The 13,608-nt window shown below is 32.3% G+C and overlaps 1 protein-coding gene across 1 annotated transcript; it reads right to left on the reverse strand.

Annotated features, from left to right (window-relative positions):
* Window positions 1-4,428: 4,428 nt before the first annotated feature.
* LOC149530438 (ATP-dependent DNA helicase PIF1-like) lies at window positions 4,429-5,557 on the reverse strand. Its single transcript, XM_089808199.1, has 3 exons — window positions 5,470-5,557; window positions 4,726-5,357; window positions 4,429-4,638 (listed from the first exon to the last, which is right to left on the reverse strand). Exons 1-3 carry the CDS (start codon window positions 5,555-5,557, stop codon window positions 4,429-4,431), a joined length of 930 nt encoding a protein of 309 aa, XP_089664325.1.
* Window positions 5,558-13,608: the final 8,051 nt, after the last annotated feature.

Consider the following 13,608-nt stretch of genomic DNA (forward strand, 5'->3'; position numbering starts at 1 on the left):
TAAAACTAATGTAAAACATGCAAATGTAAAACTAAATTAAAACATGCACATTAAAAATCTGCAAAAGAAATGTATTATCAAATATCTAAATCAAAAAGTTTTTGAATCATAAATCTAAATCAAACATACAAGGCTAAACTATATGAAACTTTAATCTACTCCTGTTAAAAAATTCTAATTGCTCCAATAATCTCCATCTTTTCTTCTCTACAAAAACACAAAATGAAAATGAAATGAGGAGCATTTGTTTTATAATTTATGAGAGAACCCTCATATCTTCCAATAGATGTCTTTTGACATTCCATGAATTTGTTTCAAATTCCCCCACTGCTCAAAAAAAATAAGTATGAATGTGCATGCAAAAATATATTTAACAAAAAGAAAATGTTTTATATTTAAAATTTTAATTAAGTTATTTCAGCTTTATTTTTTTGCATTCTATTTTTTTGGCCTTATTTTTTCAATTTCTATTATTTCAGCATCCATTTGGCTTAATATTATTTTGGCTAGCTATTATTTTGAAAATTTTATTTTATTTTATAATTCAATAATGTTAAAATATATACTAAATATATGATTTATCTACTTTAAATAAATCATTAACTTTAATAAACTATAAATTGTATTGATATGGTGACATTCTCATCCAGATTAATGATAAAATTATGTTTTGAAATATGAAAATATAAATACTTAGAAACATGCAAATGTAAAACTATTGTGAAACATTCAAATCTAAAACATGCAAACCAAAACTATTTTGAAATATGAAAATCTAAAACTAATATGAAACATGGAAATATAAAACTAATTTGAAACATGCACTTTTAAAATATGTAAATGAGAAGTATTATAAAATATATAAATCAAATAGATTTTGAATACAAATTTAAATCTAAATCAAACATGCAAGACTAAACTATTAAATGCAAGCCTAAATAGTTATGAACAGAATTCTAAATCTAAATGAAATTAACTAGCTTATATATACTTATATATATATATATATAAAATGCCGAGAGTCATCCTTCTCGAGGCACCTATTTTAATTTAAATCGTAAAAGTTTTTTTTGTGTTGGATACAATTTGAATTAAAATAGGTGCCTCGAGAAGGATGACTCTCGGCATTATATATATATATATATATATATATATATATATATATATATATATAAGCTAGTAGCAGTCGCCGCGAATATGAAACATATAATAATAATTTTAATATTATATATATATATATATTCTAATTTTTTATTTTTGATAAAATTAGTATCGATTTATTTGTTTATATATATATATATATACTTGTATATATAAGTATATATATATCTAAGTTTAACCCTAACTCTAACTCTAACTCTAACTCTATCTCTAACTTTAATTCTCCCCCTAACCCTAACCTTAACCCTTTATAATCCTAAATCTAATGCTAATTCTAACCGTAACCCTAATTCTATCCCTAACCCTAAGCCTTACTATAACTCTAATCCTAACTCTAATTCTAACTCTAATGCTAATTCTAACCCTAAATCTAACCCTAAAGCTAACACTAACTCCAGCCCTAAACCTAAATCTAACCCTAACCCCAACTCTATATCCAACTTTAACTCTAACTTGATTCCTAACTCTAACTCTAATTCTAACCCTAACCCTAACCCTAACCCTAACCCTAGCCTTAATTCTAGCCCCAATTATAACCCTAACACTAACATTAATTATAACCCTAACCCTAATGCTAACCCTAACTTTATTTGTAACCCTAATTCTAGCCCTAACCCTAATTATTACCCTTACCCTAACTCTAGCTCTAACTCAATCTATAACCCTAATTATATTTGTAACCCTAATTCTAACCCTAACCCTAATTCTAACTCTAACTCTAATTGTAACTCTAATTATACCCCTAATCTTAACCCGAACCTATATAACCCTAACTCTAACCCTAATTCTAACCCTAACCCCAATTCTAGCTCTAACCCTAACCTAATTCTAACCCTAACTATAACTCTATTCCTAACTCTAACCCTAACTATGAATCTAACTCTAATTCTTACCCTAACCCTAACCCTAACCCTAATTCTAACCATAGCGCTAACTCTAATGCTAATTCTAATCGTAACCCTGATTCTTACCCTAAATCTAACTCTAACTCTAACTCTAACCCTAACCCTACCCCTACCCCTAATTCTAACCCTAACTCTAACTCTAACTCTAACCCTCACTATAATTATAACTCTAACTCTAATTGCATCCCTAACACTAACCCTAACTAGAACCCTAATCCTACTCATAATCCTTATCCTAACACTATATATAATGCTAATACTAACCCTAACACTATATGTAACTCTGACTCTAATCGTAACCCTAATTCTAATCGTAAACCCAATCCTAATTCTAACCCTAACTCTAACTCTAAACCTAAATCTAACCCTAAATCTAACCCTAACTCCAGCCCTAACCCTAACCCTAACACTATATATAACTCTAAGTCTAACACTAACCCTAATTCTAATCCTAATCTGAGCCCTAACTCTTACCCTAACCCTAATCTAACCTTGATCACAATTCTATCTCTAATTTTAACTCTTACTGTAATTGTAACCCTAATCCTAATGCTAACCCTAACCCTAACCCTAATGCAAACCCTAACCATAACCCTAACACTAATCATAACCCTAACTCTAACACTAATTCTAATCCTAACCTTAATTTAAATCTTAATGGTTTTTTTTTTGTGTTGGATACGATTTGAATTAAAATAGGTGCCTCGAGAAGGATGACTCTCGGCATTATATATATATATATATATATATATATATATATATATATATATATATATATAAGCTAGTAGCAGTCGTCGCGCATATGGAGGATATGATAATATTTTTTATTTAAGAAATATATATATATATTCTAATTTTTTATTTTTGATAAAATTAGTATCGATTTATTTGTTTAGTTTTATGGTTAGGGTTAGGATTAGGGTTAGAGTAAGAGTTAGGGTTAGGGTTAGGGTTAGGATTATAGTTGCAGTCAGGATCAATGTTAAGGTTATGGTTAGAAGTAGAGATACAATTAGGATTAGGGTCATGATTATGATTAGAGTTAGAGTTAAAATATTAATTTATTAAATTAAAAAATTAATTTACACACACACACACACACACACACACACACACACACACACATATATATATTTATATTTATAAATAAGTATTTTTCTAAATATATATGTATATTTTTAAGTTAGTATCGATGTATTTGTTTATTATATGGTTAGGGTTAGGATTAGGTTTAGAGTAGAGTTGGAGTTAGTGTGAATGTTAGGGTTAGGGTTAGAATTAGAGATAGAGTTAGGATTAGGGTTAGGATTATGATTAGCATTAGATTTAAAAACAGGGTTAGATTTGGGGTTATAATCAAGGTTAGGGTTATTAATAGGGTTAGAGTTGGGGTTAGAGTTAGAGTTAGAGTTAGAATTAGTGCTAGAGTTAGGGTTAAAATTAGGGTTAGGGTTAGAGTTAGAATTAGAGTTAGGGTCAGAGTTAGAATTACAATCAAGCTTAGGGTTAGAGGCATTATTCTCATAGTACAAATATATAGATAAAGTAAAATGACAAAATTATATCTCATAGTAAAATTATATAGATTAAATAAAATGATAATTATATCTCAAGGTACAATTATTTAGATAAAGTAAAATGACAAAATTGGAAGATCTGAATTCACTACATGGAGAACATTTCTCCATAATGATGTAAGTACATGACATATTTTTCAGAGATATAATTTCTATTGCGGCCTTCATTTGTTAATTTATCATAGTACACTTCTTTCATCATGGATGGAAACACATCTACTTTTGCAGATGCATTACGAACAAATCTCGCAATATCTTCCATGTCAATAATGTCAACTTCTTGTACATCATCAATTGCCAGAGCTGCATTCTCAAGAGCTATGAGCATAGTTATACAGGACTCTTTAATTATCTGCTTGCAGCTATCAAACTCTGTCTCAATAAAATGGTTCGAGCCTGTGGAAGCTGTTGGGCTCATGTCAACTATCCTTGACTCTCTGTTAGAAGGTGCCATTGCTAAAAGAAAATATGGTATATATTTAAAATTAGAATCATGTGAATAATAGTTAATTTGAGGGATATAAATTTGAAATCAAAATATTTTGCATAACATAATAAGTTAAGTAACATTATGAAGTGTAGAGTATATCAATGTAAAAATCATATTGCATTGAAAAATGCAATGAGTTTTAGTGTATGAAAACATAACATTATAATGACCATTCATATACATTAAAGAATAAGAAAACATAATTTTGTAGCATCTAGTACCAATGTATTGTTTGAAAGTAATAAAGCAAAAATTTGACATTAAAAAGAAGAACAATTAATTACAAACTATTACATCATTGATGTTCAAGGTTTCTCAATCTGATTTCCTCTGCCTTCCTAATTGAAAGTTGCTTCCCACTTTTCATTTTTTCATAGCGGTCATATGTAAATGGTGGCATTATTCTCAATCCTTCAATAGATTTTACACGGGAAATAGCCACAAATGTTAATCCATCTCTTTCCTTTGGACCTATATCAATTGTTGCTTTTTGAAGAGTTAGTCCCTGTGATTTGTGAATTGTCAATGCCCATGCCAATCTTAATGGTAGTTGGAAGGAACTTCCCCTCTATAATGGAGCTATAGGAACTACTTTTGGATGGTGGTCATCAAATGGTATTCCAGAGTAATTATCAAATTCAACAGTGACATAGGCTGGTGGTTCAGTAGGACTGGTTCCAGGTCTATACACAATTTCTTGAATATATCCTAAAGCTCCATTGACAAGGCCAGCTTCTATCCAAAGATTTGCAGTCAACATGACCCTGGAATCTTTACTAATTAATAACTCTAGATCAAGTTCATCAGTTGAACCATCTTGAACTATGTTACCATTCCGTGTCTTAGTTGCAAGACTACATGCAATAGGATACCCCAAAGAGTGCAACATTCTCCTATTGTGATTGTGGACATTATCATTGGTTGAGAACAAATGTACTTCTTTGTTAAAGTCATCATTTGTTGGAGCATCAAGTCGTAGAGGGATCCTCATCATAAGAAGATTCCAATCATCTATCTTAGGATTGGCATCTCTCAAATTTGTTAGGAGCTCACGAAATCTTTCTTGATCTTTGTCCTGACCATCTTGCCTAAATATTTTATCTAATGTAACTATTGTTTTGAATTCTTGCCACAATAATTTAGCTCTCCTTTCGCTAGCATATGCTGGTTTATCACTGACTGGAGGTAATTGACCAAGATCACCAACCAAAATAATAGATAGACCTGAAAGAAAGAAAACAAAGGTTGAAAAATGTATTAGGAATACTACATATGGGTTGTAATATGTACAAATATTAGTTCACAACAATAGAGTTAACTACAACAAAAGCTTTACCTGCATAACTTCTATTAGCATTTTCTGGGAATGCTTGTCTGAGACGGGAATCAATATTTTCTAGCAAGTTTTGCCCAATGAAACTCATTTCATCAATCAAAATATATCTAATGTGAGCCATTTCTTCTTGAAAACTTGTAAGTCGTGTCCCCTCCAATTGAGTAAAATCTTTTATTGGTATTCACAGTTTTGAATGAATTGTTGAAGCTCCTATATTGAAAGCTGCTACTCCAGTCGGTGCAAGTAATAGAAGTGGAGAAGGATTTGGCATTGCAGCCATACAAAGAGATTGACTGATGGCATTGATTAGATAAGATTTTCCTGTTCCTGCAGTTCCTTGAATTATCATACATAGAGGGTTCCCCACCTGATTGCTATGGTAATGTGTCATAATAATGTCAATGGCCTTTTGTTGCTTTCCACTAAGAGTTGAAAAGTTGATGCATTGTGGAATGTCATCATACATGAGACATCCATGCTTCTTCATTTCATCAATGAAGTTGATAGCTGCAACAGTATTGTCTTCACATTGATATCCAATAGACCAGTTTGTATTCCTATCAATATCCCTTCTTCCCAACATGTCTATTTCAGAAACTTGCATATGTTGACCATGATGCAACCTAGATATGATTTCCCATTCATGCTCTGTAGTATTCTCTTGAGCACGTACAATATCTTCTACATCTGAGTCGCTTGCAACTTCATTATTTTCTGTTGGTTCTACTCGGTGAACATGCCAAGGAGTATAATGGAGTGACTCCCAATTGGCCACTATAGTAGCATCACTATCACCAATGTCCCTTTCAATGTCACGAAAAGGTTTGTAGAGCAACAATTTCGATGAACAAAATTCAACCCATTTGTTGGAGTCTCACAGAGGAATCGATATAAACCTTGGGAAAACTCTAACTATAGCTGCTATTTCTCTTGGCCCCCATTTGTTATCTCTTCTTTTTTTAGGATTGTAAATCCAAGATCTTGCTGCATCAATTAATGTTATACCTTCCATACAAAGGGGTCTTGATTTATAACCTTGTATAAAAGATTTTGTATGATCTTCCTCATTATTCTCTATATTAATTGTTACAGGCTTGAAAACTTCACGTGAAACATTTAGATTAACAAACTTTCTGCTACACTCAACCAATGGAAGCTCTAACAACATATGACATGTTTCTTGAGCGCCAATGTCTCTTTCTATAACTGTTTCTATGAGAAGCTTTCTATATGCCCTTGTTGCAAGATCATTCGGATTTTCCAAGTTTGATAAATGCATCAACATTTGATGATATGTTTGAGAACTTCTTTCAGCTTTTGAAGCATACTTTGCAATATAGTTGATTACTGCATGTCTAGAAAGTACGGGTTGCCAATCAAAATTAGCTCTCTAGAACTGCAAGATGTGTCGATTATGTGTGTTAACTCTGTCATCATTTCTTACTGGCTCAAATTTTTTTTCACCAGTTTCTGCATCCTCATATAATCTAGACCCATCCAAATTGACTAGCCAAGGAGCATTATACCTAGGAGGGATCAAGTTATAAGTTTGTAATGATGCACCTAAATAGTTTATGTATTATATGGACAAAAAAAATTAAATTCACACAACAATTACCTACAAACCATTCTTCCTCTCTTTTTACGTAAGCATGCACCCTCCTTGCAGACAGTGTGTCTTTCGACACAATTCAATATCTCTTCATAGTCTTGATCAACATCCATCTATGCTAGTTGTGAAGTATCTTTGAGAGATGGATGTAGACCAAAATGTTGAAAAGCCTAAAAATAGTTGTAGACATTATCGTTAGTTATTAATAAAATTTGTGCTTAAATAAAGTTTTAAGAATCATAACATAGTGAGATATGGCATCATATAATTGAAAACATACTTGTATATTTCTTTGGTGCACATCATGTCTAGGATTCCATGCATGAATAATAGAATGAAAATATCTTTCAACACTTTTTCTCTCTTCCTCATTTGCCCAATCAATAGTGTCCATGTTCGGTGCTCCTTCCAACCATAGGAATCCATGCAGATGAGGTGAACCTCGATGTTGCCACTCATATCTACACCAAAATTCTTTTACTTTCATACCCTTTTGAAGAATTTCTTTTCTAAACATTGTATGTCTGAGATGCATGTAATGTGCAACAATGTGAGGATAGTCAATGATATTTTTTCTTCTCCATTTTTGAGCCTCCCGTGGATCACTCGGTGGTGTCCCAGGCATTAATGCATGTAAGTCAGGCCATTGCATGTCTGCTACACTTAATGTGAAAAAAATTGTTGGAGTTCCTACTTGGTCAAGCAAGTCTATTAATTCACCTTTGCATTTAGCCCAATACGACCTTGTGCCTCGTAGACTTGTTCCAAACCTCATCAACCTATCAGCCAAATTACTACGTGGCATAGTCTCCATATGTTCACGTAACTCATTGATTGTAATTGGAAAATCTTGTAAATTCCTTTTTACAAATACACGTGATGAACTTTGCGCACGATGTCGCATTATCATGTTTGTCATAAAATACCTGAAACGTGGATGTTTACCAAAACGATGATCCCTATACCGAATCAAATGCTTAGCAAATTCATGAAGATAAACTCGCTTTATTCTTGGTTCTAACCAATCACATCTTCCATCAGGAAACAATGTTGGAAAAGCCATATCTAGCAATCCCGACGTAACATATTCATTGATAGGAGATGCACCTATAGCTGGCCATTCAATTAATTGAGATGGAATTGAATCAGGATTGTTCACCCATGCATGAATTAATTCCATTTCTCTTTGAGCATTGGGTGGTTGAGAGGCCATAGATGTAGTATGCTGAAGTATATTACCTTCATCTACCTCCATGAGTGGACCAACAAAAATTACCTCATTTGCATCAGAATCAAACTCCATCTGCACTGTCTTCAACCTATTAAAAATATTATCATCAGAATTTTGGGTCAACTCATTGAGAGCACCTTCATCGATTGTAACATCTGCATAAAAGGGGTCATTTTCTATTTTTTACCTTAATGCTCTATACACACGGTCCTTATTTACAGTAAAGTTATAACTGGTGCCACGTTGATCCTGTCTACGAACAATAATTATGGGCAACTTGTCAATTGAATGTGGTAAAACTTTGGATACTTCTTCTACATGTTGGGGAAAACATATAGTGTGTCCCTTGTACTTGTATTGACCACCAGTTGCATGTGTAACTTGAAGTATAGGACTAACACATGCAATCAACATCTCTTCAACTTGGGTCAAATTTGTAAACACTTGTGGCTGAGACCCAGGATCCATATGGTTTAGAGAAGAAAATCTATGAATACCTGTCTCTTGTTGACACCTGTTACATATAGGACCTTCATAAGTACGATAAAATTTCATAAAAAGATATGATTCTTGACAAACATGACACATATTCGGAGTCTTCAAACTATCTAGTTGATGTCTAAACTGCATCTGAAATCTTCTAAATTCACTATCAAGAAGACCATTTGGGTTTGCAACATTTTCCATAGTTCCTTCAACACCATCATTCATTCTCAAACAATTTCCATGCTGTGGGGTTGCAGGAACTCTTTCTACTGAGCTAGAATTTCCATGTTCAACATCTAACTGAATATTTCCATGACATTGTTGGTTGTAACTTTTAGTTCCTTGGGCATCATTTACTTGATGGTCATGTTCTGGTTCATTTTGAAGGAGGATTTGTGGACTATTTTGACGCCGTCTATTTCTTTCTACATTTCTTCCATCTCTATGTTGGATTTCCAATTCTTCCACTGTTTCTTGAGCCCTTCTCCTAGCATGTCTCTCTCTATCAACTTGGTTACGCATTGTCCTTTGTTCGTCTATCTGAGCTTCTGTCATTTGTTCTCTTTGACGTCTACGATAGTCTCTTTGGTATCGTCTATTATATTCTCTTTGGTATTCTATTCTCTCTTCCTCTGATTGAAAGTTCAACCTCGGTCTCACCATAGCTAATTATATTTAAAAAATGAGTTAAGTTAGAAAAATAAATGAAAAATACAGTAAAAAATCTATCATTATATTAAGAAAGAATTTATTAACATTAATATAATATAAATATGGCGGCATTGCCATCCATATGTAAAATTCGAAAATGTAAGCTAACATTTTAATTAAAAATAATAATATATTAACATTAAAATATTATGTTTGATATGGCGGCATTGCCTTCCATATATAAAAATTTAAAAACTTAAACTAACTTTAATTTATACACATTATATTCTAAGCAAGTTGGAAAGTTGTGAACTTTTAAAACTTCGTCACCAAAGTAGTCATATTGTGGAATCTAAATTTTAAGTCACCTTAGATAATGGAACAAATATTAAATATAAAATATTTTAGATACAGAAGAAACATTAATATAATATAAATATGGTGGCATTGCCATCCATATTTAAAATTAGAAAATGTAAACTAACATTTTAATAAAAATAACAAAAGTTAGTATAACATTAATATGGCTGAATTGCCATCCATATGAAAAATTAGAAAATGTAAGCTAACATTTTAATTAAAATATAATAATATATCAACATTAATATATTATATTTGATATGGCGGCATTGCCTTCCATATATAAAATTTAAAAAATACATTTTTACAAAATTTAAAAAATGGTAAACTTATTATTAACACCTACATAAAAACAAACATGGAAATATAACAACTCCATTAAAATATCACCAACAAAGTATTTGAATACCTCTCTAAATATATTATTACAAATATGTATATAATTTAATTTTTTAAAACAATAAATTAAAGCTTTATAAACAATTATTCTCGTTAGACAAATATTTACACCTTCTTCAAAAACAAAGAGAAGTCAAAATTTAAAATAAATTTAAATTAAAAACAAATACAATACCAACAGAAAGGAAACTTTTATAAACAGGAATTTTCATCATAAATAAACCCGTTATAGCAAATATGAGTCCCTATTATATATTGAATATGGACATGCAAGATCATTCTTTGGGCAGGCAAAATGGCATAAATCGGCAGATTATTATTCTCTGTGCAGGCAAAATGGCATAAATCGACAGATTTAAAACGAAGCATGTGCCGATTTATACGGGAAATACAACAATATTTTGTAGTTTTATTTTTGTTTTCAATCGTTTTAGCAGCAAAAAATTCAGTACAAAGAACACTTGGTAAACAGCAGGCCATTGAAATTTTAAGATCCGAGTATCAATTGCATGCTAATTGACAAAACCTTCCAAGCAGCTAATTAGATACTCATTGAGTATAGATTCTTAAATTTGATTTAGGCTAACAACTTCAGGTAAACAACATATACTCATCAACTATATATCCTCCAATTTGTTTCACCTAATCCCAAGATCGATAAAAATTTAGACGAGAAATCCAAGGAAATTTTATAATTTTATTTTGTTTTCAATGGTTTTAGCAGTACAAAATTTAGTAGAAAGAACACCTGTTAAGGACGGATTTCCTGCACTTATGTACATACCTTGATCGAATCCACTCCACACAAATTCAAGTGCTTCTAACAGCAAATACTCTGCTCGCCCAGAAAATACTCCGCAAATACTCTGCTCGCCCAACAAATACTCCGCTCCGCTCGATCAGATGTTCAGTAAAAAGGAGGTTTGGGCACGTATAAATAAAATAATTTGCTATCGTTCCACTTCTGAAAACTGAAATGTATGACAGCCTGGTCTTTAATTTTTGCATGGCATGATATTTGAAACGATTCTAATACCATTTTGATTGCCAGTTACAAATTTCAAACGATTTCGACAGGTGGTGATGAATATTTAATTTAAATCATCTGTAACTCCCGTAAAATCTTTTTTCCTTACACGGGAATATTCGTCGGTATATTATTGTGCTGGGAGGTGTTGCTGCGATTGTATATGCCTTTCGGCATAATTAAAATTGAAATTTAAATCAAAGTAGAATATTATAACTAATTTTGAATTTCAATTTACATTTACATCTAAATCTAAATGAAAATGTAAATAAAAAATAGAAATTTCACCTACAAAAATGTTACTCCAAAACTTCAATCTACTCTTATTCGAAAACTCCAATCTAATCTTCCAATAACCTCCACCTCTTCCTTCCTGCAAGAACATAAAATGAAAATGAAATGGCGAGCCTTGGTTTTATTACTTTGAGAGGCTCCTCATATCCCCCAACAGACGTCTCTTCACATTCCACGAATTTGTTTCAAATTCCCCCACTCCCCACAAAAAACAAGTATGAATGTGCATGCAAAATTATATTTAACAAAAAAAAAATCATATTGAAATTATTTCGCTCCTACTTTTTCGAGCCTATTATTTCGTTTGTAACTCTCACCAAATCTTTTTGATTTCCAAATGGCATTCCATATTTTACTTTCATTTGTAACTCTCACCAAATATTTTTGATTGCCAAATGACATTCCATATTTTAATTTCGTTTGTAACTCTCACCAAATCTTTTTTCCTTACACGAATTATTCCTTAGAATATTTTTTGTGCTGGGAAGTGTTGCTGCCATTGTATATGCCTCTCGGCATAATTATTAAAACTGTTATTTCCAACACATAAATGTGGTTTGTGGATCCCTTTGCCATCGGATCTTTTGGGGGCTCTGATATGGACGATTACTTTCACCCATCTAACTCCTGACACCATTCGCTTTCACAAAAAAAAAAAAAAAAAAATCCTTTCACATAATTAAATCTTTAGTATCTGAGGCGTTCCAATACGCCCTTGTGATGATATTTTGACATCTGTATAACTCAATGTTGACTTTTTCTGACTCGGGGGTCTTTAGTATTCATCGTGTGCATTAGCGGCATGCAATATCTGTTCTGTTTCATATTTAATCCAGACTTTGCACATAATAATCCCGTCAAATTCAATTTCCTTTATTTCTTCATGGCATGCTATCAATTCCAGAATACTTATTGTCGCTGGCTATCTTCAAACATTTGGAGATTCCTTTTCATTTACTGGATATTGTACGTTTAATAATGATTGCCAATGCTAATTGATACTATTCGCTGATGAACACAACATTGATGTTGACATGATTGGAAAACCAAGTCACTTTCCTTTACGATCGGGTTTCTTTCTTGCTAGTGGATTAGTGATTTTTTCTTTATATAATATATATATATTGCGGACCAAATCTCAACTTCATCAATAATGTCCATGTGGCTTCCCTAGTTGCTTAGCTGCATCTATATTGGCACTATGGTGATAATGCTGAAGCTAATCATTACCAGGAGAAGACGTCAGAAGGCCTGTTCATTTAACTTCATGCATTTTTCTTTGGCTGAGCTTTTCTGATAGTGTGGCTCCATGATAGTGAAACTTATTGGAAGAGAACATTAGAATTCAAGTACTCAGTTGATGTTGTTACTTTCACATTCTTGATCTGTGATTTTTCTAAGGCTGGGAGACTTGCAGATCCTCATGAATTATATAACCAGATGTGCAATAGTGGTGTGGTTCAAATCTGCTATAAAGTTCTAATGGATGGCTTTTGTAGAGCTCGATATATATAAGCAACTGAGCAAATATTTGTCAAGATATGCATAGTGCAGGCTTTGATCCTGTTATGGTTTCTTTCAACATTCTAATAAACTTCTTGTGTAGATCCGATCTTGTTCATTTAGCTTCTGACCTCTTCATAAAATGTTGGAATCTGGATTTGTTCCTAAAAATAACTTATGGGTTATTTGTTGATGGTTAGCCCTCATCAATGCATTCATGTGGTGTTGGAGAATAATTCCAACTCATTAGATTTCTTGTGTTCTTCTGTAAGTCTCCATAGTTTCATATCTTGGAGTTTGTAGGAATCAAAACTTTATGCAAGTTATTTTTGTATGCAACCTTCATCAGTAGCTTGAAAATTGAAAAATGTGTACAAATGGAGGGCTAGAATTTAGAGCTCCATCATGGCTAAGACCTATTACGGGGAATCATTTTTGGCATCTCCTCAACATTCCAATATTAAGACGTCTGCGAATGGTAACTACGAGGAAGTTGTTAGCTAGTGACACAATATTCTCCAACATTAACATCCAAAGTGAAAAGCTTAGGCTATGGGGTTGTAACCAAATACTGTC

The sequence above is a fragment of the Cupressus sempervirens genome, chromosome 11 (genome assembly GCF_028749045.1).
Source record: "Cupressus sempervirens isolate cs-2001-9-10 chromosome 11, ASM2874904v1, whole genome shotgun sequence".
NCBI classification, from domain to species: domain Eukaryota; kingdom Viridiplantae; phylum Streptophyta; class Pinopsida; order Cupressales; family Cupressaceae; genus Cupressus; species Cupressus sempervirens.

Bases quoted from the DNA above. Each gene is read 5' to 3' on its own strand.
- LOC149530438 (XM_089808199.1), bottom strand. From the start codon at position 5,557: ATGAGTTTCATTGGGCAAAACTTGCTAGAAAATATTGATTCCCGTCTC. The intron at 5,358-5,469 runs GTAAAGCTTTTG...TCTTTCTTTCAG, and splicing joins TGCTAATAGAAGTTATGCAG to GTCTATCTATTATTTTGGTT. The intron at 4,639-4,725 runs GTAGTTCCTATA...CACAAATCACAG, and splicing joins TTGATGACCACCATCCAAAA to GGACTAACTCTTCAAAAAGC.